Source organism: Halichoerus grypus, chromosome 13 (genome assembly GCF_964656455.1).
Source record: "Halichoerus grypus chromosome 13, mHalGry1.hap1.1, whole genome shotgun sequence".
Taxonomy (NCBI): domain Eukaryota; kingdom Metazoa; phylum Chordata; class Mammalia; order Carnivora; family Phocidae; genus Halichoerus; species Halichoerus grypus.
Genome location: NC_135724.1, coordinates 36,117,861 through 36,144,641, shown reverse-complemented (window position 1 = coordinate 36,144,641; position 26,781 = coordinate 36,117,861). Strand labels below are relative to the sequence as shown.

At 39.8% G+C, this 26,781-nt stretch overlaps 2 protein-coding genes across 3 annotated transcripts in view; one reads left to right on the top strand and one right to left on the bottom strand.

Moving 5' to 3' along the window:
- Positions 1 to 5,489: 5,489 nt before the first annotated feature.
- Positions 5,490 to 24,875, bottom strand: SLC39A6 (solute carrier family 39 member 6). The gene is made up of 10 exons (XM_036089376.2): positions 24,514 to 24,875; positions 21,930 to 22,664; positions 20,261 to 20,444; positions 19,079 to 19,248; positions 17,622 to 17,840; positions 13,026 to 13,131; positions 10,379 to 10,756; positions 9,077 to 9,157; positions 7,792 to 7,982; positions 5,490 to 6,696 (listed from the first exon to the last, which is right to left on the bottom strand). The coding sequence occupies exons 2-10, from the start codon at positions 22,653 to 22,655 to the stop codon at positions 6,544 to 6,546; spliced, it is 2,208 nt and encodes a 735-aa protein (XP_035945269.1). The 5' UTR covers positions 22,656 to 22,664; positions 24,514 to 24,875; the 3' UTR covers positions 5,490 to 6,543.
- A 337-nt stretch (positions 24,876 to 25,212) lies between these two features.
- The window catches only part of ELP2 (elongator acetyltransferase complex subunit 2), a 48,802-nt gene continuing 47,233 nt past the window's right edge, over positions 25,213 to 26,781 (top strand). For both annotated transcript variants that reach the window (XM_078060421.1, XM_078060420.1), the window contains exon 1: positions 25,213 to 25,522. In XM_078060421.1, the coding sequence (XP_077916547.1) occupies positions 25,385 to 25,522 (138 nt within the window). In that variant the 5' untranslated portion in view covers positions 25,213 to 25,384. The remainder of the gene's footprint in view (positions 25,523 to 26,781) is intronic.

Genomic DNA, 26,781 nt, shown 5'->3' with positions numbered 1-26,781 from the left:
TATTTCAGCAGTGAATTCTAACAAATATTTAAGGATAAATACCAATACCATTTCTAAAACAATCACTTCCAGAAAATAAAAGAGGAGAAAACACTTTCCTACTCATTTTATGCAGCCAGCATTATTCTAACACCAGACAAGGACAGTGCAAGAAAACTATAGACCAATATCTATCATGAACAAATACAGAAACAAAAATACTCAATAAAATATTTGCACATTGAATCTAGCAATGCACAAAAAAGATAACATATCATGTACAATGAGATTTATTTTAAGGATGCAAGGCTGGTTCACCATTTAAAATTAATTAATGTAATCTACCATATTAAAACCACATGATCATATCAATTGATACCAAAAAAGCATTTGACAAAATTCAACATTCATTCATAAAAATTCTTAGCACACTAGAAGGGATTTCCTCAAACTGATAAAGGGAATCTACAAAAAATTACAACTAACACTATATCTAATGGTAAAATACTGAATGCTTCTCCCACTAAGATCAGAACAAAGCAACGATGTCCATTTTCACCACTCTATTCAACACCATACAGGAAGTCCTAGCCAGTGTAATAATAAAAGGAAAAGAAATATAAGGCATACAGATTAGAAAGGAATAAAATGAGCTCTTCTCATAGGTGACATTACTATATAGAAAATCCCAAACTATCTACAAAGATTTCTTAGAATAGGGGTGCCTGGCTGGCTTTGTTGGTGGAGCATGCAACTCTTGGTCTCAGGATTGTGAGTTTGAGCCCTATGTTGGGTGTGGAGATTACTGAAAAATAAAAAAATCTTAAAAAAGCCCTCTTAGAATAAATGAGTTTAGCAAGGTTGCAGGATATAAGGTTAACACACAGAAATCAATTTCATTTCTGTATATTGGGAAATAAATTGGAAATTAAAATAAAAAAACAGAATGATTTATAATGGCACCAAAAATGTGAAATACTTAGGTATAAATCTAACAAAACATGTGGAGGATTATGCATGCTAAACACTATGCACTGATGAAAGAAAATATTAAGGACTTAAATAAGTGGATAAATAAATACTGCTGTTCATTGATTAGAAGACTCAATATTAAGCTGTCAATTCTTCCTAAATTTATCTATAGTTTTAACCTGATCCTAATCAAAATCCAAGCACAGCATTTTTGGATATTGATAAAGTGATTCTAAAATCTTTATGGAAAAATAAGGACTAGAATATCCTAAACATTTTTTTAATCCTAAATATTTTTGAAAAGAGTAAGCAAAATTGGAGATCTCATTATTTCAAGACTTGCTAATTTCAAACTTATAAAAATTCAGGGGTGCCTGTCTCTGGTTCAGTCAGAAGAGAAAAAGACTCTTGATTTTGTGCGTTCAAGCCCCACGTTGGGTGTAGAGATTACATAAATAAATAAACTTAAAAAAACCCCTCAGTAATCAAGACAGAATAGAAACTTCAGTAATAGATTCAAATAAATATAGCCAGAAAGTTACAGTAGTCAAAACAGTGTGGTACTGCATAAAGACAGACGGATAGACCAATGGAATAGAGCCCAGACACAAACCCTTGTGTATATGGTCAAATGATTTTCAACAAGGTTCAAGATTATTCAATGGGGAAAGGACACTCTTTTCAACAAACGGTGCTAGCAAAACTGGATATCCATCCACATTCAAAAGAATGAAAGAATGAAGTTGTGCCCTTACCTAATGCCATATACAAAAATTAACTGGATCAAAGAAATAAAAGCTAAAACTATAAAACTCTCAGAAGAAAGCACAGAGGAAAAGCCTTGTGACACTGGATTTGGCAATGATTTCCTAGATATGACACCAAAGGTACAGACAACAAAAGAAAAAATAGACAAATTGGACTTAAAATTGAAAATTTTTGTGCATTGTAGGACAATATTAAGAGTAAAAAACTCATAGGATGGGGGAAAGTATTTGGAAATTACATATCTGATAAGAGGTCAATATCCAATATCTACAACTCAACAAGAACAAAAACCAAACAACCCGATTAAAACAGGGGCAAAGAACTTGAACAGACAATTCTCCAAAGAAGATAAACAAATGGCCAAAAGCCACGAAAAGATGCTCATGATTAGTCAGTGAAGAAGTGCAAGTCAAAACCACAGTGAGACACCACTTCACAGCCATGAGGATGGCTATTAGCAACAACTAACAAACAAAACAGAAGACAAACGTTGGTGAGGATGTGGAGAAAGTGGAACTCTTGTACCTTGATAGTTGGAATAGTGAAATTGTGCAGTTGCTGTGGAAAGTGTTACAGCAATTCCTCAGAAAATTAAACCTAGAATTCCCACGCAATCAAGCAATTCCACTTCTGGGTATATACTCCCAAAGAATTGAGAGTAGGAAAAAAGATATTTGTACCCCTGTTCCTAGCAATGTACTTGCAACAGCCAAAAGGTGGAAACGACTCAAATGTCCATTGAATGGATAAATGAATTAATGAAATGTGGTATATACATGCAATGAAGTAATAGCCTTAAAATAAAGGAAGGAAATTCTGGCACATGCTACAACATGAATGAAACTTAAAGACATACTCAGTGAAATAAGCTAGACTCAAAAGGACAAATTGTATGATTTCACTTATATGGTATACCTAGAATAGTCAGATACATAGAGACAAAAAGTTGGACCAGTTGGTACTAGGGGCTGGAGGGAGAATGGAGAACTATCATTTAAAAAGTACAGACATTCAGTATGGGACGATGAAAGAGTTCTGAAGACAGATGGTGGTGATGGTTGTACAATGTACGAACATATGTAATGCCACTGAATGGTACCTTTAAAAATGGTTAAAATAGTACATTTTATGTTATGTATATTTTACCACAATCTTTCTTAAAAGGAAAAAACCTAGTTATCAGTAACATAGTGCTTATGATGATGGCTATGAAATTGTAATTTGCTACCTCCTTTAATTTTCATCACACTTTATATGGGAAGTTCAAGTTCTACATGTAGTTTCTCTCTTTCTGGACTACATTAGTTCCTCCCTCTCTGCACATCTCCCCTCCCCTCCTCTCCTGCTCTCTTAAGCCCTTGACTTCATAGGGTGGGGATACCACAAAGGAGATAAGTTTTTAAAGGACTTCCTGAATTCTAAAGTTGTACTTTATTTTTAATTTTTTTTGTTTTTTTAAAGATTTTATTTATTTGACAGAGAGAGACACGGCGAGAGAGGGAACACAAGCAGAGGGAGTGGGAGAGGGAGAAGCAGGCTTCCCGCTGAGCAGGAGCCCGACGCGAGGCTCGATCCCAGAACCCTGGGATCATGACCTGAGCTGGAGGCAGACGCTTAACGACTGAGCCACCCAGGCGCCCCTAAAGTTTGTTGTACTTTTAATATGCTAAAATGTTTTCCTTTATTCCCAAATTATTCAATTTTTGATTCAGTCATGACTTTAAGTTTTTTCTCTTTAATCTGCTAACGTGGTATATTATAGAAATCGGTTTTCTGGTAAACCATGCTTGCATTCCTAGGATCGCCTTACCTGATTATATTATATACTGAGTTTGACTTGCTATTTAGGATTCTTCTATCTGTATTCACTTCTGCTTTTCCCACATGATCCTGTGAAGTTTTTGGGAGGGTCTGAAATTTTACCCAATTTAGAAGCTGCAAGTTAGCCTGTTATGTTTCATGGATAATGGCTGTAGACATGAGACTCCTGGGACATGGACTTGATTGCTCACGCTATAGCAAGGAGCATGAGAAGCATTTGCATAGTACCTCTGGACCCTAATCCCACGGTAGCAAAGTGAAAGGTCTCAGGTGGATGCTACACATGCTGTGAATTTGTGCAGCAGCTGAGCTTGGGGAATTCGCCTCTTACACAAGGCCTGATATTTGTCACAGACCTCATCCTTCAAGGTTGTTCACTAATAAATGGCCTGAGCAAAGAGTGGTCAGGGCCCTCCATTGTTGACATAGCTAGCAAGAATGTATAGGGAGTCTTAGGGTCTGAGGTAGATTGCCTTTCCCAGCATGGTTTTGTTTCAAGATTACACTACCCTCAATTAACATGACGAACATTCTTTTTTTCTAATCCCAGAAACTATTTAAATAAGCTAGGTATTTATGTGCTGCTTGAAGTTTTGGTAAAACACAGCAAACAGTGCCTTGTTTGGGAAGAGAATGGAAGAATTTTGATGTGATTATTTTAACAGTAATTGACTTTCTATTTTTTCTTAGTAAATATATTTTTCAGAATATTAATCCATAAAGTTCTCAAGTATACATAATCTACTCTATCTGTAGGTCTTTTTAAGATTTTATTTATTTGAGAAAGAGCACGAGCAGGGGGAGAGGGCAGGGCAGAGGGGGGAAGTGGGGGAAGCAGATTCCCCACCGAGCAGGGAGCCCGACGTGGGTCTCCATCCCAGAACTCTGGGATCATTACCTGAGCCCAAGGCAGACGCCTAACTGACTGAGCCACCCAGGCGTCCCTCTATCTATAGGCCTTTTTCTTTCAAGTTGTTAGTTGTGCATTTTTTCTATCAGTCTTTTTTCTTTCCCCTTAGAGATCAGCTTTTGGTTCATATTCTACAGCTCCTGCACTTTCTCCTAATCTCCAGTCTCCCCCTATATGAAGCCACATAAACTAACTACTTAAATCTTCCATGTGTCCACTACGGAGTTCAACCTGGAGTGGGAACTATCTTTCCAGTTCATTGTGTTTTGTGGGTTGGTCCAGCACATCTTCCACCTTCAGAATCTGTGAAAAGGCAAGTCTGTGCTCCCCAAACTCAAGGAACATTTCAGCTCTTCCAGAGCTTCCTCATCTTGCACTGATCTAGCAGCAGTAAGGTAGGTCTGTGGGCAGAATTCTGAAGCAGAGTAATTCTTCATCTGGAGGAGATGCGTCAGGTCATCCTTTGAGGCACCCTCAATCCAAGTCATTCTCTTGTTACCCATATCCATCCCTTTCACTTGGCTTGGGGAATAGAAATGCTGGTCCAGTTGACTCTCAGTAGGCCCTCAGTGGGGTCTAGGGTCTTGTCCATTTTATTTTGTTTTTTAAATTCTCTTTAGAATATAGGGTATCAATGCTTCTTCTCAAGTTTTAAGGCTCTGGTTGTTATTAAAGAACAATTAGGGGCAGCTTGGAACAAACTGTGGATTAATATTTTTTGAAGTGTCTTTGTGGTAAAGAATTTAAAACTGAGTAAGGCCACCCAATAATATAAGTGAATTGATAAGTATACTATAATCTGGATGGTACTCAAGAAAATCAGACATCTCAAATTCAGAGACAGAAAGTAGAGTGGTGGTTACAAGGGGCTGTGGGAGGAGGAAATGAGGAGTCATTGTTTAATGGGTATAGAGATCCAGTTCTGCAAGATGAAAAAGCTCTGGAGACCCACTGCACAACAATGTGAATATACTTAAAACTAGTGAGCTATATGCTTAAATAATTATGTAAAAAAAAAAAACGAAAATCGGATATGATATCAAGCTGACATGGGGAATTTATTTTGTAGAAAAGCAACATCTAGAGAATGCCACAGACAGCCCTAGTATGTCTGAAGTACTACATATAAAAATGATAATTGCTCATAACGACTACACTGAAGCACTGAAAGATACCAAAGTATTTTCTGAATCCAAGGAGCCAAATTTTACTCAGTATGGTTTTCATGTCCTTGCCTATCTCAAAGCTCTAATATGCTGACATTTGGTAAACCAGATAACCAGAACATTCAACACCCAAGTTTTCCGGCCATACATAGACTTACTCATACTCATCTGGTAAAACTCCACACAAATATTTTAACATTCCAATTTCTTGGTTAAGCTATATATTGCTTGAATTCATTAAATATACTTAGACTTCTCTATTATACAAAGTTAAATGTACAACTAAATTAGTAAAAAGTGCTCACTGTGGTTTTACTCTGACAAAAATGTTTTATGAATGTACTCTATACTAATACTGCCTTTTTAATTTAAATTTTTTCTTCTATTTTGTAACCAGTTTTGTGACTTTTTTTTGGTAAGAAATCTGTGCCTTAATTCTTACAGATTCTTCTTTTTTTCTCTTTATTTCTTAGCTAAACTTCAGTATGAGCTTTATTGGTATCTCAGGCTTTGTGTGTATCCCTACTCCTAAATGCCAACAGTTCTTCAGAGGCCTGGCATCCAGCATGGGGCTTACTGTGTTAAATTAGTTCTAGAAAAAGCATTAAAGACATTTTTCCTCAAATATACAGAATATGTCATGCCAAATCTCTTGTTTATACAATAAACTGGTAAAATTGGTAAACTGCACCTATAGCTCATATTCCCAAAATAGAATAACTTAAATATTAAAATGTACCTTTGTGTTACCACCATAACTGACCTTGTAAGCATAACAAATGGAAATATTCAATAAAAAAAAAAATCACAAAATCCACTAACCGTAAAGGCTGCATATCACAGCATATGAACTCTCATCTCCCTATGACCTATTCATCACTACAGACAGCAATACTTTTTTAAGCTATTCTAGCATTTACGCCCTAATTAGAAATTTATACGAAACACAATTTTATGTTCAAATATGGAAATAAGCAACATAATTCCAAAACCCAAAAGTATCCCAGCATTCTGTAAAAAGAAATATCCCCAGCGGCTACATCCATGGTCACTAGCATCATTGTGCAGCATCTCAGGTACCTTAAAGGAAAAACAAGAGCAATGTTTAAGTTTTCAAAACCACAGATTAGTTTTTAGAATAATTTACAGGGCAGTAATATTAGCTTTATATGTAGCTGGATATACTGAGCCAACTCCTTAAAACAGGACCATATACACACTGACTCTAGCTAATAATGTCACACAGCATTTCCCAGCAGTTTAATTCACAATGATTATTCGGTTTGCTCCACTATGAAATGAAGAGCTATACTGATTACTCTGCTTTAGTTACTGTTGCTGAACCGAACATAACATGTGGCTTACCTAAGTTCGGAGATATGGAAATTCACATATAAAAGAAAATTTTAGCAATCAGACTGGTTGGGATTGTTAATGCGGACTTTGGTGACAAAAATAAGTAACTCCTTTGTCCATTAATAAGGATATTATGAGCATTCTGAAGTACACACAGTATGCCAACAACATGTGGCTTGTGCTGGGTTTCCAACAAATCTATACACAGTTGAATGCCTGATTACTGAGCGTCTACTCTCAAAAAGACACATCAGAAAGGGGTAGATATTTCTGTGTATCTGTAATTAGGCAGGATAAGGTGTGCTTGTGATCAACAATCCAAAAAGATAAACTCTAAAGAACCTGTATTTTCTATACTACCTTATCAAGTAAAGACTCACTTATTACTCTAAAGCCTTTTTAATATTTAATTAAATTAATTAATTAATTTATTTATTTAAAAAGTAAGCTTTATGCCCAACGTGGGGTTGTGAGATCAATAGTCACATGCTCTACTGACTGAGCCAGCCAGGCACCCCCTAAACTAAAGCCTTTTTAAAAATGAGGTTTCATGGGGGTGCCTGGGGATGGCTCAGTCGGTTAAGCATCCGACTCTTGGTTTTGGCTAAGGTTGTGTTCTCAGGGTCCTGGGATCGAGCCCCGTGTTGGCTCAGCACTCAGCTCGGAATCTGTTTGAGATTCTCTCTCTCCTGCTCCTCCCCCCACCCTGGGATTCTCTCTCTCAAATAAATAAATCTTTTTTTTTTTTTTTAAGAGGTTTCACTGAACATTTTATTTTATTGTCAGTCAACACTATAATTTGACTTCTTAAAAACTTACCATATCAACCAGAGCAACATACATGAATAAGCCAGCAGTAAGTGCAAATATCCACATAGAAACATTTTCAGCATAATGACCAATGAAGATTCCCGTTGCCATTCCAAGATAAGCCAGCATGGCTGACAAAGCATTATAAAGAACAGCCTGCTTAACAGTCATGCCAGCTTTTAATAAAACAGCAAAGTCACCTTTAACAGAAAACAAAAAAGTGGACAAAGTAATGAAAGAAATCACTTTTCAGACATATACCTAAGAAACTTCTCAATTTAGGAAATTCTCTTATTTTTTTGAAGGAAAAAGAAAGCAGCAAAGAATTTCCAGGGGTAACAATGTTAGTGTAAATCACCCTAACAGCTCTATAAATTAAGGTGTTTTTTATCCAAAGTTTTTCTTAAGGCTTCCACTCTGTCAGTGAATGATAAATGCCATGAACTTAAATTTGTGCTCTTGCACGGTCTTCAACAAGCTTGTAATTGGGCACAAAGAAGAGGGTGGAGAACACACATAAAATGATCATCAAATGATAAAGGCAATTTATAATTAAGAGCTAAAGAGTCTAAGGTTCTAGTTATAAAAGGATAAAAAGAGAAATTAAGATGGGAATAGCTAAGGGAGGCATCATGGAATATGAAGGATCTAGAATGTGGAACATAAACCAGATGCTGAGGATTATAAGCACCCAGCAGGCAGATGGGAGGCCTTTTGAATGGCAGAACACATGCCAAGGAACAAAATTGAAAATGGCATCACAGGTATGTTGCAAATATCAATCTATAAGAAGAAAAACAAGGACATGAACTGGGATTCAGAACAACTCTAGGAAGGTTTTAAATCCTGGTGACAGAGGAGAAAAATATTCAAAACACAATTCATCAACTTCCCTTTTCTTTAGCTCCAATGAGAGTCTCTTTGCCAATTTCTTTCTGTTAATGGAAGATGATTTCTTTGAATCCCGTGGTCTTATTCATATTGTAGGTATGAAGATAATGATCACTGATGTCACCAGTATGCTGGTATAAGAAGGCATTTGGTAGGATAAGAGGACAAGAGAGGCGGCCCAGGTATCTCCCTGGCAATCCCACAGAGGCAATTGTGTAATCATACTCACAGGGTCAGAGTTCTGGCTGGAAACAAACTTATACTCAGCCAGAAAAGAAAGGTAGCTAGGTTAGTAGAAGGCAGGAAAGTTATGAGGAAGCTTGCTGGAACTATCAATAGCAAATGCCAGTGACACTAGGATACTTCATCCCCCTGGAAAATACTGTTTATGTGGTTCTCTTACCTAATTCATGAGGCAACTCGTGACAAAACACAGCAACAGAAGTACTTAAACCACTCGACAAACCTTCAGTAAAAGCAGCGCCTGGGTAAAAATCAATCAGAGAAAGTTTGGCTACATTATTTTGTGGGCGCTTTTAAAAAAAAATCTTATCAGCATACAAAATGAGGTAAAAGAAGTAAACTATACCCTGGTCATGAATTAACAGAACTTTCCCAGCTGCACTCTGAATCTTTACAAGTAATTTTAGATTACATTCAATCAGGTTTAAATTTCCCAGTGGAGCATAAGCAGGTACAACCGGGAAGGGAAAGTTCCACTATGTTTCAGAGTGATTAGAGGATCTTATCACAGACCTGAGAAGTAATTGTTATCACATAAAACATTTATGTAAAAAATAAACTGATTTAAAAGGTTTAGAAGAAAATACAGCATTCCAAGAATACAAAAACGTATGTTTCACTGGCCTCAGAAGAATTCACTAAGTAATTAGATTTGTTTACATTCATTCTTTCACTGTCTAATAAGGAAAGTCCAAGACAAATACCTCCCCCCATTTTAAAAGCTAACACTGTATACGACGGATCGCTTATAAAGCGTGACTGAGCATGTGCATGTCCTCCTTTGTTGCTTCTGCCGTGCACAGTACATAGAGGAGGAAGCGCACCAGGCTTCCAGGGAGCCAAGGCCTGGGCTCTTCTCCGCCTGATTATAAAACAACACTGCCTCCTTGGGCAAGTGGTTCGCCTTGCCAGGCCTCCGCTGCCTTACCTGTAATTATTTCCACTGCTCCTTCCAGCACCAAGTTACTATAAATTGTAAGTATTCTGTTATCTCTCGATCGTGACAGAACAATTTAATAGCAAAAACTCTCTAAATTTTTTGGTAACTGAACTTATCAGATATGCCAAGATTCCTTCAGTATAAAAGATGATGAAAAAAAGTGTCTTGTACCTTAGTATTGTTTATACGGCAGATAAGGGAACTCTAATGTAAAAACAAAAAAAACCCCACAAAAACACACGCTCCATACACGTTAGAGTTTGATTTTAAGACTCTACAAATTAAAACAACTTTTGAGAGTTACCACTTAGGTAATGGGGTAGGCAGTTTGTAGCACTTAATCTTATGTAACATTCATTAAGTACTTCATTGTCAAGGTAGCTACGGAAGAAATAACATTTTGATAACCTTAGAAGTTATTAGCTTTATCAAAATCACCCTATTCTTCGTTAAGAGGGGACTGGTGGTTTAACGTGACATTTTCAGAGTCAGCCAACAAGAAGCAAACACGTAGATGTGTACCAATTGCAAGGCCATCGCTGAAATTGTGCAGGCCGTCGCCCATGATCACCATCCAGGCCAACGTGGCGATGCCCGCGTCCTTCAGCTCCTCCCGAGAGTAGCGCTGACTGTGACTGTGCGGGTGGTGGTTTTGGTGGTGGTGGTGATGCAGAATATGATGGTAGTCATGATGGTGGTGAATGAGATCGTCTGACTGGCCAAGCGTATCATGAAAATGTGAATGGCATTTATTCTTGCACCCTCGGGGGACATATTCATTATAGACTTCTTGTGGATGAGCATGAGCTATCATAACCTCTTCTTCTTCCAAGATTGCTGGCTGTTGAGAATCAAAGTGGGAGGGCTCCTGGGAGTCTGTTCGTAAATAGCCTTCAGGTCCTAGGTGTAAACATAAAGGACACTGGGTCAAAGTCAGAAGGCTTTGTTAATGTGCTTGGATACATTTCAAACATTCCCACTGACAAAGTCAAAAGAGATCTTAGAGCATGGCAAATCTCTCACATAGAGAACTAAACAGAATATTGCTGATGCAAAACATCAGCAGGTTTTAATGAATTTTAGAAATTAAATGGTCTCACATATTAAGAATGGATTTTAAACTTTAACCTCCAATAAGGTTAGCCCCCACAGTCTCCCTTGATTTCTTCTGCCTTCTTACATTTTTTTCTTTTTCAAGTTTTTAAGTTCCATTTAGCTAACATGCAGTGTAATATCTGCCTCCTTACATTTTAAAAGATAACTTTTCCCCGATTATAAAAGCAGCACATGCTTACTTTAGAAAAACATTTAAGAAAAATACTGAAAACAAAAAACACGCATAATCCTGTTGTCCAACTTCTTTTTTGAGGGTAAAGTTCAAGGAAAAACAAGCATTTGAAATACAGCGATCACCAAGGACAATTTATTATCTACTTGTGCAAAGAAAAGTAAATTGCAACAATAAAGTTTTGTTTTTCCCTTTGTCCTGTGCACGGATCACACTTTTCTCGGGCACATTCCCGACACTGTGGTCCAGTCCCAGGGCAGCCGTTCCCTCTCACTGTTAAGTATTTCACCGGACTCCATTAGAAAGGTTGAAGAAAGAATAGACACAAGAAGAGCAAGAACATTTTACTTACTTTTTAGAGAAAAAAGCAGGATAAAAACAAAAGGTGGGCAGGAAAGCGTACAGGTAGGCAGTAGCAACTAGGCAGTTTTTCTCCCTGGTTAGCTGGGAACTATCTCGTGAGCACTTACTCTGGCCAGGTACCCTGGGAGCATGACAAAGTCTCTAACTTGAATTCAAGCAAGTTATGTTCTTGTGGGGCGACAGCCACATGTAATAAGGAAACACAAGTGTAAATAAGGTCATGTGAGGTACTGGAAAGCATGGGGAAAACCAGAAAAGGGTAACAAGAAGGACAGTAACTGGGAGACCTTTGTCTTTGGGTGATCAGGGAAGGCCTCTGAGCCCAAATGATGGGAGCAGGAATCTGTGTGAAGATCTGATAGGAGGCTTCCAAGCAGAGACATGCAAGGCTCGGGGATAAACCTGGTGTGCTCACAGAATGAAAAGAAGGCCAGTGAGACTGGACACAATGAACAGTGGGAGAGAGTGGAGGGCAGGGTCGGATCATGAAGGTCATGGTGAGGAGTTTGATTTAAAATTTTAATCTTAACTCAATCTGTCCAATAAGAAATGCCAAGCTAATAGTCAAGCTGCAGGAAAAATAGTAACTTTACAGCGGAGCATCACGTCAGGTGGCACACGACGTCACTGTAGAGGATACAATACCACATTGTGGTACTTCTGCCCCAAATGATCAATCTAGTCCTAAAAAAAGATTAGAAACAGCCCAAATGAGGGGCAATTTGATCCTGGGCTATGCTCTGGACCAATTTTTTCTTTTGCTGGAGGGAAAATATAAAGGAATCATTAAGACAACTGGAAAAACATGAGTGAGGTCTAGAGACTAGATAATGACATGGTATCAGCATTAATTTCCTGATTTCAATAACTGAACCATGGTTATATAAGACAGTGTCTTTTTTCTTAGGAAACATATACTGAATATTTAGGGATACAGAGACATCTCATCTGTAACTTACTTTCAAATGGTTTAGCAAAAAAGTGTGTGTATGTGTACTCAGAGAGAAACAGAATGATAAGGGTAAGTAAAATAACTGGGGGTTGTATGAAAGATACACAAATTCTTTGTTTTACTCCTTTTTTTTTTTTAAGATTTTATTTATTTGACAGAGAGAGAGAGAGGGAGAACACAAGCAGGGGGAGCAGTAGAGGGAGAGGGAGAAGCAGACTTCCTGCCGAGCAGGGAGCCTGATGTGGGGCTCGATCCCAGGACCCTGGGATCATGACCTGAGCTGAGAGCAGATGCTTAAACATCTGAGCTACCCAGGTACCCCTCTTTGTACTACTCTTGAAACTTTTCTGTATTCTGAATTCCTTCAAAATAAAAAATTAGAAAAAAATGTAAATATAATATAAACAACTTACTCACTGGCAATTAAAAAGGCATTAAATATTTCAAAACTAAAAAAATTAAAAATAAAAAAAGGGACATGGTCCCCCCTCTCTCAGATAGTCCAAACTGCCTGCAAATCACAGAATAATAAACTCCCCCCAGCCCTCAGATTTGTTAAGACTTACGATCATCTGCGTCTACTTTCTCCTCATTTGTTGAAAGTTGAGATTCATACTTGGACAGCTGCTTCTTAATCTCCACATCATCATCAGTTTCAGGTTTTTTCTGATTCTAAAATGGCAAGGGAAAGCAACACTTTAAAACCATTGATGTGCTTATGTGTACAATTATAAACAAACAGTTAAGCAAAAGACTCAGAGAAAGACAACAGAGTAAAGGACCTTTATTGGGATAAAATTCCTCCAAGGGCAGGCAGGGCCTGTGGTTAACTTACACAGCACCTAGTCGTGTGTTTTAGGCATAACAACTGCTCAGGAATGTGAAGCATCAAGGCTTCAGTAATATGAAATGTTGCAAAATCACATATTCATCTTTCTCAGTGTCCCCTAGGTCATCTACTTTAAGTGTGCTCTGGGAACCTGTTAGAAATGAACAATCTTGGGCCACACCCCAGATCTAATGAATCAGCATAGGGATTTTAACTAGATGCCTGGATGATTCATACACATATTAAAATTGAACTCTGCTTCAGGTTATCAATTTAGAACCAACTGGAGACATATTCTCCAGCATTTAGTGATCTGCTAACCAGCTGCTTGGTTTTCTCCATCCCTCTTTTGGACACCGAAACCCCATACTTCCCATACCTAAAACTATACTGTGACACTGATTAGGAGTTTGCTATTAAAACCAAAATACTTTTCCTATAATAAAACACCATTAACAAGCTTTCTCTTTTTAAACATATCTCTGTTAGTTAGCCTCGAATTTATCAGTAGGTTTTCAACTACCTCAATACCATGCTTGAGCTATTGTCCTTGTCTCTGAGCCCAAACATAAAGATCACCATTTGAACACTGGTGCCTGTGTATGATTTATGTAAATCAAACATTACTTACTTACGTAGAAGTAATGCCTTACTTACTTTTCTTACGTAGAAGAGAATACTCAAAATGATGAAAATTGTCACACAAATAATAGATTTTTTATTTGCAGTACTTTTGAATATGACTTAAACAATCACCACCGGACCCGAGATTTCATTCTAGCTCTGATAACATGTAAAATATCCGTATGTTCTTAGATTAAATCTAGAGTTCTTAAAGGCAAGCACACAGACACATCTTTATACCTACCCCTAGCTTAGTGCCTTCAACAGAGAAAGTACTTCAATATTTGTGACAATAAATGAATTCAGGATATTTTATGTCACATCAGTTAACGCTTTCTTTCTTATTGGGCAACGACCTAGAACTCATAGCTTAACCAATTCTTTCACTCTATAAGTACTGGGGACCTATAATGTTCTCTACGCTGAGTTCTGGCAATACAACGTAAAGATACACATGGTCTCCGTTTTCATGGAGTTTATCACCCACAGGGAGGGAGGCTTTACAGATATAATGATTAAACAGTTCATTGATGGCAATTTTTGATATGTTTTACAAAGGAAAACCACATAGTGCTATGAGAGTGTATAACAAGATCTAACTAAGTCCCAGGGCAGGCTTCCTTGAGAAGGTGATCCTTACACCAAGACCTAAAGATAAGCAGGAGTTTGTGGGGGAAGGGTGGGCTGGGAATAGGGGTGGAGAGGTGGATTCCAGGTAGGGAGAACAGCATGTGGGAGGGCCCTAAAACAGGAAGGGGCCAACTCCATCCCAGAAATGAAAGGAGTGCAAGTGGTTGGGGCTTAGTAGGTCAGAGACAGAGGGGGCTAGAGGCTGGGTGGTGGAAGGAGACCCTGCCAATGCAAACCAAGTTAAAAGTGTGGACTTTGTCCTACTAGTATCGAGAAGTCACTGAAGGAAGGATTTTGAATGGTGGTGTACAACTTCATCAGATTTCCACTGAAACAAATCACTTTGCTCTGCTCTGGATTGGGAGAAGAAAACAATAAAATACTGCAGACAGGCCAGTTAGGAAGTGGCTGCTCTCACCCAGGTGGGAGATAAACATGGCTTAGACTAGAATGATAGCAAGGAAGAGGGAGAGAAAATGGAAAGGCTCTAGATATATTCACTAAAACTAGCTTGGATATGAGGATAAGGGTGATGTCATAGATGACTTGCATGTTCTTAGTGTGAGCAATAACCTTCACTGGTAGAAAAAAGGTTTTGAGGCTGAACTTATTATAAAGGTCCAACTATCTATATCAAGTATGAGATGTGACCCTAATTTGAATATAGATTTCAGATTGACATATATGGTATGATATATGGAATCTCCCAGGGATGCAGAATTGATATCTTAAGGAAAATCCTTAAGGCTGAGAAAGTTCTCAAAACTCACCATATAATGAAGAGTTTCTGTTTTGTTTTGAGAGAACAAATGTAATTTAAAACTGTTAAATGAGTAATGCTAAGATCTGGACACCTTTAATAAAAGATAAACTCAATATATTCTAAAAAGGAAGAGAACAAGTAACATTTACAAAACTCCTGTGGGAAGTCTGTGTAGAAATTATGCTTACTTGCCATTTAATGTTTCTTATACGTTCAACAAATGTTTGTTAACTATCATGTGCCAGATGCTATTCTAGGCATTGGAGATGTAGCAGAGGTCCTAGCTCTTAAGAACTTTTATTCCAGTATAAACTATTTTAGAAAAGAGATCATCAAACTTCTTTGACTATAAGTCATAGTAAAACATGTAATATACTGTAATATTACTGCTGCCTTTAAAAACATTGGTCATGACAGAAGGTTAATTTCATAACTGAGTTAAAAATTGTTCTGTATTAAATCATAGACAGCCTACTTCTTAAGAGTCCCATGTTAAAGAGTACCAGATTAAAGAAAAGCTATCTATAGGTAAAATTTGAAAACTGAGTTGAAATTAGCATGCCAAAGAAATGATGGCATGTGAACTAGAGCCACAGTAAAACAAACAAACCTCCAAACCTCACCCCCACCAAAAGAGAACTAATAAAAGATTATTTTTTTTTTATGGAAAGAATTCCAGGGAATGTAAACAAGTAGGATAACTCTCCAATCAGTCCAAGTGAAGCACCTGGGATGATGGGAACATGGAAGAGGACTCTCTGGATTAAGAATAAGCTATTCTCATTTCACTTCTTTCCTCTAACTTTAGGTCCAGTAAAGAGAAGGTTCACAATTTGTAACTTGAGGTCTTAGTGAAGGTCAAATCTCTAAGGGCAAATCTTCACAGGATGGAGGAGGAGGCAACTCTCCTGTTCACACACACACTTGTTTCCCACAGTGAGCTCTGTGCTCAGCAAGAATCAACTACATTTGTTTTCAAACATCTTCATGCCAGTTAGGCTTGTTATTGTAATTGCACAATTTAATTACACATAACTCAGACTGTGAAATGATGGTGAGAATAGTTACTTCTATGAAAACTTAAGCTGAATGCTTTTGAAAGATTCAAAGGCAAGTTGTTAAAAAAAAAAAAGACTATCAAGTTATGTAAAGCAACCACTGCATAAAATTTACAAAGCCTAGATTCTACTCTTGAATAGCTTTCCAAGTGTGTAACCTCTTGCTCAACTTGAGAGAAACCAAAATTGGAGACTGCAGATGAAGTAGCCTGGCTACAAAAAAAAAAAAGATCATACAGAGCTCTGACTCAAAGAAAATCTTGGTCAACATCAAATGACCAGAATATGAATGTACAAATGTTTTAAGTTAAATTAAGATGTCTAAGATGTGTACATGTCCTCTTTAAGAGTTCCCATTAGGACAATCTTTTGACTGACTTGCCTGGTCACATCAGTTTAAGAGGTGCCAGATAACCCCAGGCGACTCATGGGGTGTTTTTACCAGAAATAAAGAGCCTATACTTCATACTATTGGCTTCATACTATTTTCTGGCAGCAATTTGCAAAGGACAAAACTGTGAAAGTCACAAACCCCCTGAAACACAACAGAATATTCAGCTACTGGATGAATAATTAAAGTGAATCACAACAGTTAATCATAACTACCAATAAATACCAACAGTGTATCCATAATGCTTCTTTAAAAAACAAAACAAAACAAAACAAAACACACAGAGCGCCTGGGTGGCTCAGTTGGTTAAGTGTCCAACTCTTGATCTCAGCTCAGGTCTAAATTTCGGGTCGTGAGTTCAAGTCCCACGTTGGGCTCCATGATAGGGATGGAGCCTATTTAAGAAAAAACAAAAAACAGAGCAAAAAACCCCACACAAACAAAAAACCACAACACTTTACTGAGGTATGACTGACAATGAAAAAGGTGTACACATTTAATGTATATAAATCAATGAATTTGGGTATATATATCCAAGAAACCATCACCACCATCAAGGCCGTAATCATGATGCTTTGGACCTTCAAGGCTTTGTTTGTGCCTTGTTTGGTTTTACACAAATGTTCATCCTTCACCATTCTTACCCTCTTGGGAGTTTGGAGGGAATACTGAAAATAGAGAACTCCAGGGTTATCGAGATGGAGAACAGCTTTCCATGAATGCCTCTGGAAACAAAAATTACCTCAGGGTACTGAAACCCTCTCAAATGAAGATCATACCCGTTGGACAAGCTCAGCTAACAGTCTAGTTAGAATACTACTCACATAAATGTCTGATGCATAGTAAATACCCAGTACTTTTTCTTACCTTTTTCTTCTTATCTTTAAATTGCTTGATCAATGTGAGTACATGTTCAACAAGAAACATGAAATACAAGCCACCCAGAGCTGTCAGACCCTTCCATGTGGAATCAAAATAGGTACTTTCTTCTATGTTTTGAGAAGACAGATGACTGAAAAGTGGCCCTCTCTTCATTTCCATTGTGGATTCTTCATGGCTGTGACTATGGTGGTGACTTGCATGAGACTACAGGAAAAACAGTTATGTATTTTATGAATTCATTAGTTTCACACATGTCAGAAAAATTGGCTAAGATAATAAGGTCAAATATGAAACCATTCAGAATTAGGCAATTAACGGGATATGTCAGAGCTAAGGGGGGAAGTTTAATACATTAAAATGACCCACAGGCTGCTAGCGATCTACAGCTTAATGTATAATGTCCTAAGGCACTTAACGGTGTACATTGGTTTAGCGTGATGACAGATACCTTCTCTAACGACTCTCATACAGGTAGCGGGTATTTTCAATGTTTGACAAGTTACCAGGGCCACAAAAGACAGGGAACTCCCAGACTCAACAGGCACACAGGGTTTACTGTTTATACTCCAGGCAGAAAAAGCCCATACTAGTCCTGTCACTGCGCTTACAAGAAGCCTAGTGTGTGTCATGGGCCCTGGCAGGTACCCGAGATCAGGTGCACTGCCCCAGCAGTCTGCCACAGGCATTAACGTGAGGGCATGTCAGGGAACCCAGTGTGGAGCACAGCAAGAGCGGTGAGATGGGGGTGGTCCCAGGATACACCCTACACACAGGCTGCGTGCTGCAGCGAGTATTCCTGAACATCTGCCATCTGGGGCCGAGGGAGCGCAGCACAGCAAAACAGTTTTGCACTATGTAGAGAGCTCTGGGAATGATTTCTTTTTCCCACTGACCTGTAAGCCTTTAAGGGAAACTTAAAAGATGCGATCCAAATACCTTAAGTTTTTAACAGAGCTATTAAATAAACTTTACTCAACTTATTTAAGAATTTACTTGTGTCAGCGAGTATGGATCTCTAATTACACACATAAATTCAACTCTAAAGGAAACTCATTTCTTGAGTACATAGAGAATCAGTTTCTATTTCTGCGGCAATTACATTAATGTAAGCAGATAATTCACATTGTTGCAATCTGTCACAGTAATAATATCTGAGCAGAAGCTGTCTCCTTCATTAACTGGGCCCAAAAAGTTAAATTAGTTGGTATTTAGTAAATTCCCTTAAAGAGAAAAGCAAAAAACAAACCACGAACATATATTAAGATCTAGTACAAAAATGCAGCTTTCAGTCACCAAATATATTTTAAAATCAACTCTTCTAAACCAAATTTCTAACCTTTTATGTATATCAATACAAAGAATTCTAGTACAAACCAAAAATATATTAATTTTTTCACTGTTGAATAATAAAATATACTGATAGGACAAATGACTGTACTTACATGTGGAAGGAGGTGTAAAAAAGCATCGCCACTTAATGTCCCAACGGCCAGTGCCACAAGGAAACTTAGGAGAAATTTGAAAAACACCCGATTCATGAGAGGCACTAAGATAACGCCGAGCAAAGACAGAAAACTGATGATGGAAATGGCTATAAAGCCACCAACCCAGGCTGTCAAATAAAACACAGGAAAGGAAAAATTATACAATCGATAAACTTTAAAAGAGTAGCAAAAAGCAACTTGTAAAAGCAAGTTGCCTTTCTTAAGCTAAAGAAATACTAACTCAGTGGAAGAGGACTGTGGAAATAGGGCAATAACCATTTGCTGTTACAAATGAATAATCTGACTGAACCCTCCTGGGAAAGAGCAGAAGTCTGGTGAAAAGTACTTCAGATGGGGGTGGAAGGGAGAAAATGGTTACCAACAATGAATTCTAGATCATTTGGGAACTGAGCTTTTAGACTCCCATATACAGCTAAATTAGGAAAGAGAGGAGTTAAAAAAAAGAGAAAAAAGGAAAAAAAAAAAAAAGGAAAGAATGAAAGAAACCAGGAATTCAATGATTTCTTCAGTAAACAAAGCAATTATTTATTTACCATAGTTTTTGAGCAACGCAGCTCTACACTATGGCAGAACTGATCTTGGTTTCATTTATTAATAAGAACCAGAATTAGGCCCCGATATAGCAGATATTAACTCTGACCTTCTGAAACAGTGTGACAACATAAAAAGCCCAAATTTCAAATGGCCCTGATTTCCTGCTGGATGACCTCAGTTATAATGTTTTATTTTTTTTATTTATTATTTTTCTTAAGGCAAGGCTAACCAACCTCCTTTCTTCACATTCAAGGCAGAGAACAATTAAGATATGTGGGGGGTGCCTGGGTGGCTCAGTTGGTTAAGCGGCTGCCTTTGGCTCAGGTCATGATCCCAGGGTGCTGGGATCGAGCCCCGCATTGGGCTCCCTGCTCAGCGGAGAGCCTGCTTCTCCCTCTCCCTCTGCCTGCCATTCTGCCTACTTGTGCTCTCTTTCTCTCTGTCAATAAATAAATAAAATCTTAAAAAAAAAAAAAGATATTTGGAACTACGCTGAAAAATGAATAGGTTGATGTAAATATAAGGAAAAGTACAACATAAATGTATCTACTTGAAATTATTTTTATGTAAGAAAGGCAACTCTACCTATTTGTAAAGAATAGGTCTTTGGAGGGATTTCAGCTTTCTTTTCACTCGTTGTATGAATTAGACATGATCTAGCGTCAATTTGATTGATGATGGCTGGGCAGAGATAGTTGAACTCCGTTGCATTCAGCAGAACCTGGATGCCCATGCCATGAGATGTAAGCAACTTTGACGCATTGAAACACTGCAGGAAACAAAACAGTGAAAATCACCAAAAAGCATTCCCGTTAGATAATCCAAAAAAGTTGTCTGATGATACAACACCCTTTCCATACTGAAGCTCCTTCTTTATTTTTTCAAGTTAATGCATTAAAACCAACTTTTGTCTTGAGTACTTTGGAACTTGTCTCAAGCTCCCTGGAGATACTATGTCACAATGGGGATATCCCACCTCTTCTGCTTCCTTCTTCTTGGGAGAAGTAGGTAAATCACTAGTCATCTAGAGAAAAAGCCCCGAGTGGAATAACCTTGAGGATAAATGGACATTCACAAGCCTGTTAACTCATTGTATAAACCTATTAAGGAAATGAGCTTTAATTTTGAGATGGAGTTCATTAGAGATTGAGAAATATGTTGCTTTAGTACTAACGCTACCCTACGTGGCCTAAACAAGCCCAAGACACGTCACTCTTCCAGCAATGACTGTACTTGCAAAACTTAGCTCAGTTCTGTCTATACACCTGGCAAAAGCTCTACAACGAGAGAATATTAAATTATGTAAATTACTCTTGCGGAGGGCAAGGCTGGTTAATAAAACAAACTTGTACCAGCAGGCAGCTGTTTCAACAGCTTAATTAGATGACAAGCTTAGTTTGAAAAGAATCCCCTGTAGGTAATCTAACCTCCCCTTCTCACACAAAAAAAATTGGCAGTAGCACCTGCTTCTCATCTTCTGTGAAGTTACTTTAAATTCCCATAGTTCTTGGCCAATACGACTCAGGCCGAACTTTATTACCGGTGTCGCTATGGGAATGACCATTAGGATTATTCTGGAATTGGTACAGTCATAGGATGACTTGAACGAAGTACTCTTTAAGTTTTGCTTATTAATGCATACTAACTAATTTCTTGCTCTTGGCATCTCTCAGCCAAGAAGAACTGCGTACAGTCTGGAAGTCTAGACTAGGAAGACATGTGACTTCAGAACCTCACTTCCCAGACTTTTCAATTGTCCAGCACATGGTTCTTGGTAGCCGCTCCAGTTTCAGCACTCCCCAAGTCACTGAGAGCCCTCCTTCAAGAAGGTAACACTATTGTTCTCCATGCCTTCTTTTGTGCCTTCAGCCACACCTTTCCCTAAAACATGGATTCTAACTCCTGCTTTTTCGACCTCCCATTTTCTACTTTTCATTAACAATATTTACCTTCTAAAACTTTATCCAAAAATATCCTTGATTACTGCTTTCCATACTCATTTTAAATTCCATATTAGAAAATAGTTTTAGCTGCCAGCACCATTCTTACCAAAAAAATTATCCCCCAAGTTTTCTATCATTAATGTTTACAACACAGTAGGGACAAGGGCCTTTGGGCCAAGTGCCTGGATGAGAAAGTAGAAATTCCCTTTTCAATAACATCATTTTATTTTTACTTCATACTCCTTGCAACTAGAGATAGAATGGCAATGACAGGACAAACAAGCAGGCATAATGAAAAACATTCATCTTACCTCCTGAGTATTTTCATTTGGGTTTCTGGAATACATAAAGCCTTTTCTGGGCTCACTCACAGATTCATTTGTTTTCCTACTGGCCAGCCGGCTCACCCGGCTTTTTTCTGTGATACTGGGTGGAGTGGAACTGCTCACGTCTTTGGGGAAAAATCTTCCAGGTTTTGGAGTGTCTATTGTCTCTAGAAAGTGAGTTCCTTCAGAGACAGCATTATACACAGCTGAGGTCACTTCACTAGCAGTAACACCATCCTTGATTAAAACATTCCTTCTACCATTGGCACGTTCTGATCGGTGAGATCCTTTCCCCTGGCTGTTTCTGGGATCTTTACCCGAACTATCAGACTCATGGTCTGGGCAAAGAGCTTTCCGATTATTTTTACTGGAAGCAGCACGATTACGGTGAGAGTGGTGATCATGGTCAGAGTGATGGTCGTGGTCATGGTGTATATGGATTTTTTTAACCTTATCTATGCCTATATTCTGAAGCAATTTTCTGAACCCTTCAACTGACAAGGAATTATTTTCTCCATAGCGATGGAAAAGCTGCTGTAGATGATGTCGCCGTGTGGCAACTGCCAAGTCAACGTTAATGCCAGATTCCCAATTCGTAATAATTTTCTCAGTGGTCTGAGCGAAAGCAGTTGCCGGTTCTAGTTCATGAAGGGGATTTGTGACTGACAGGGTGAAGGTCAGAATCAAGATTACAGATAAATTCCTCGCCATTGCACCTTCCTAGAGAAGACAGAAAAAAAAATTCTTGCCTTCACTTTTAAAACAATTTAAAACTTAAGAAATCTCATGCTGAAAATTGCTATCAAATAATCAAGGTTTACAGAGCATCATTTAGTGTGACTGGTTTAGTGCTACACACTGTGAAAATATAAAGAACTACATAAAGAAAATATGAAGAATCCTAGGCTCTACCCTTGTATTGCTAAAACACTTGAAACAACTGGAGAACAATTGTGTGCTGAGACCATAATTAGCACTGCAAAAGCAATAGTAATTCAGAAACTGGAGATTCATGTGGTCACAGACATACTTGGCAACTTATTACTGCTTCTGTGGACCCTCAAAAGGGATCACCAGGTAAGAACAATGATTTGAAACAAAACCCAACTACCCCCACCATCATCATCATTTTACAGAATAATCTTTTAACACAAAAAAAACTAGAAATGGCAATCTCAGGATAATTCACATTTAAACCTTTTTTAAAATATATACAAATCAACTTAAGGCTTCTTTCCCCCAATCCCACTCCTCAAAGGTACCTAGTTTTGCCAGTTTCTTGTATTATCCCTTAGGATAGTTTCTATGCATACTCAAATAGATGTGTCCTTTTTCTTACTCAACAAATGACACCTTTCTGTGTTGGTACATATAGATTGATCTCATTCTCTTGAATGCCTGCAAAATAACACCTCTTCAAGTAAATTAAACTTCATAAAAAAATGTATCGTTCTTATGTGGCTATAAAACAGTGAAAATTTTATCACAGACTATCATCACTCATCCACACAATAGTATTTGGAACCAAAGGCCTACACTCCAAAGAGAAGAATGAAGTTGAGCCTTGGGGCGCCTGGCTGGCTCAGTCAGTGGAGCTTGCGGCTCTTGAACAAGCGGTTGTAGGTTTGAGCTCCATAAGAGATTACTTAAAAATAAAATCTTTAAAAAAGTAAAAAATAAAAATAAAGAGACCATTTTATATATATAAATCAAGTTGAGCCTTGAAAAGCAGAACTCAGTTAAAGAAGAGAAGGTATAGTCCAGAGAAGCAGATGGATTGATATCTCAGGACCCAGCAGACGTCCACCACCACTGATGGATGGTGATTGTGACCAAATTCATCTGCCATCAGCCAAAGAATCTAGGGGTCGGGTTCCGGAGCTAGAGAGCAAGGAGGGGCAACCTAGTTCTACCACTTTCAGCTGTTTCCTGCACCAGGAAAAGCTGGTAATGATACATAACTTGACGGATGACTGAAGAAACCATATGAACGAATGTCTGTGCAGGTGCTCCATAACTGTCATTTGTTGCAGTGGAAAATGGAAGTATGTAACTACCATACGGCTAGACTCCTGAAAGAAGAATCGTCAGAGCCTGAAGTTTTGGGAATTCAGTTAATACGCAAAAGAGAAAGATTAAGAAATCATTCGCAGGAGAGAGAGGCAAGGAGCGGGGTGGGTGGGGACACGCACAGACGGATGGCTCAGTGGGCAGCTCCATGCCTTTCTCCAGGGAGGATGCTTAAGGCGTTCGCGGACCGGCCGGCGGATCTTCCCTGCAAACCAGCATGTGTACAAGAAAAAAGAAAGCCGAAGGACAAGGGCCTGGAAAAAAGGGGCGAGTGGAGAAAATGGGAAAAGAGGACACAAAACTGCTTCCAAAAGCTTTTTATTTTTAAACACGACAGTACCTTCTTCGAATATGAGATGAACAGGACAGACCGTTTCCTTCTAAAGTCCTTCGCTGCACCCCGAAGCCCAACTATGCACCCGAAACTGGGAAAGTCCGGCCTCCACGGCCCGCGAGCCTCCCCCTCTCCGCTGTCCCCTTCCGGACCTGCGGGACTCACCTCTCCGCGGCCTCGCCGTCCCCGCGCGCCGGTTCAGCTCCCCGCGGGCGGTCCGGAGGGTTCGGAACCGGTCCGTGCTTCTCTCTGAGAAACCTCTACAGGGCACGGAGAAGCGGCGGTCTCATCTGCCCGGCTGCCCCTCGGGCCGGGGTACCGCCGCGCAGCCACCGGGAAGCCGCGCCCCACGCGCCTCGCCTCCCGGGAGCAGGAGGACAATTACTAATTACCGCCGCGCGCAGCGCGCCGCCGCGAACCACCGCCTCCGCCGGCCATGACTTCAGGGCATGCGCAGTGCGACCCGGAACCCCGTCCCGGTCAGGCGGATCCGCGTGTCCGCCTGTTCACCGGCGCCACGGGGCTCGCAGGAGCGGGAGGGGCAGAGGCGCGGTCAGAGTGGGCTGTGAGCGCCGACACCAGCTAGGTGGGGGCCCTTTCTAGGAGCCCCTCCGCGGACCTGCGCCTCTCTGAGGCCGGAGACTCGCTCTCCAGGCCCCCCGGCCAGCCCCATCTGCTACTGGGACCCTGGCCATAAGGGGCAGCGGGACGTTCCTGACAAGCACACGAGCCCCGGGTCTTTGTGGAAGGTGCTGAGCCACTCCAGTAGGGCCTTCGTTCCTGGGACGGAGGCTGTGCTTCTGCGCTGGGCCACGGCCCAGAAGAGAGCTGGTAGCTGCGCTCAGACACTGAGGACCACTCGCGGCAGGAGAGGGGGCGGGCCTGGCGAGGCGGGGGCGTACCCGCCTCCGCCCCGCCCTCGGCCGCCTCTGAAACGCGGTGCGGATAACGCCAGCGGGAGAGGCGACCGCGCGAGTAGTTCCGCTCCGAGGGCGGAAGTGCGCGCCCAGGTCTCGGCCGCGGCCCAGCCAGCAGCATGGATGCGCCGGTGCTGGAGATAACTCACGTGTTTTGCTGCCCAAACCGGGTGCGGGGCGCTCTGAGCTGGAGCTCCGGGCCCGGAGGACTTTTGGCCTTCGGCACGTCCTGTTCCGTGGTGCTCTATGACCCTCAGGTAGGAGAAGTGGCCGGACGCCCGTTTCCATGTTCTCCGGGGGTTCGAATCCTCTGCGTGCGCTCGGGGCGGACTGTAGACGCTCTTGCGGAGCGGCGGGAAGGCTGTGTGGGCGAGGAGTCTCCCATGGGCGCGCGGGACTCACTCCTCGTCCTCTCGCACGCCGCGACAGCCTGGGATCACCAGGTCCTGCCAGTGGCCTGTTAGCCCCACGTAACCCCACCTGAAAGACCTTTTCTGAAGCCTTCCGTGGGAACTGTCATACTGTTAACTAGTTTGGGTTTTAAAGGATTTGCAATTTAGGTATGGATGAAAGCCATAATCACAGGTGCTCATTTTTGTATTTTCCTTCAGACTTATTTAATAAGCTTGTATTGAGTTTCAAAGAAATATCACTTTTATTTTGGCTTTGGGAATAGACATTGAAGGCGCTGTTGGGGTAAAGGTCAAAGGGATTAGGGATCCTAAGCAGTAGTTATAAAGCAGGACTTAACACATTCCCTGAACTTCACCCAGCCAGTTGATTATTCTCTTGGTGCGTTACCTACCTAACTTTTCAAGTGCCTAGTTTTTGCATTCTTCCCAGAGTTGTTATGACTCCGTTCTCATTGTCTAATTTTGGACGATACAATTAGTGTTGCTTCTCAAAAAGAGTCTCAGTATAAAAAAAACGAAGTGCTAGAAATGAAAATGCAGTGCAGGAAATAGCTATCTGTATTTCTTGTACTGCTTTATTAGTTTGATTAAAAATCCCATTATTTTTATAACCTTTTCACATTCAAGTTTATATATGAAATAGTTGTACTCATTTTCCGTGTCTTGAGCTTGCGTGCCATCTCTGTTTACAAGTGCATTCTTAACTGGCAAGAGAAAGCACGAAAGCACGAAACCAACTGTAAACTTTACCGAGTCAGTCAGCCAAGGGCCGACTCAGCTGTAGAAGCCCATCTTTCTACAGCCATTTAATGTATTTGTGCCTGTGTCTTCCATTACATTTTTACTTCTAATGATAACTTGGTGGTCATGTTAGGGGATTTTAGCTTACCAGAAAAGTATATTGGGCCTAATAAGTACTTTGTTTTGTTAAATATTTGCTGTTTGGGCACTTAATTAAATATAGGAATAAGAGCATGTCAGATGCTAAAATAAAGTTTTGGAGTGCTACTCATTCACCAAATTTTTGAGGACCCTCTATGGGCTAGCCCTGGACTGGGTGGTGATGACACAGAGATAAAGGGTAATAATTCTTGACCATCAAG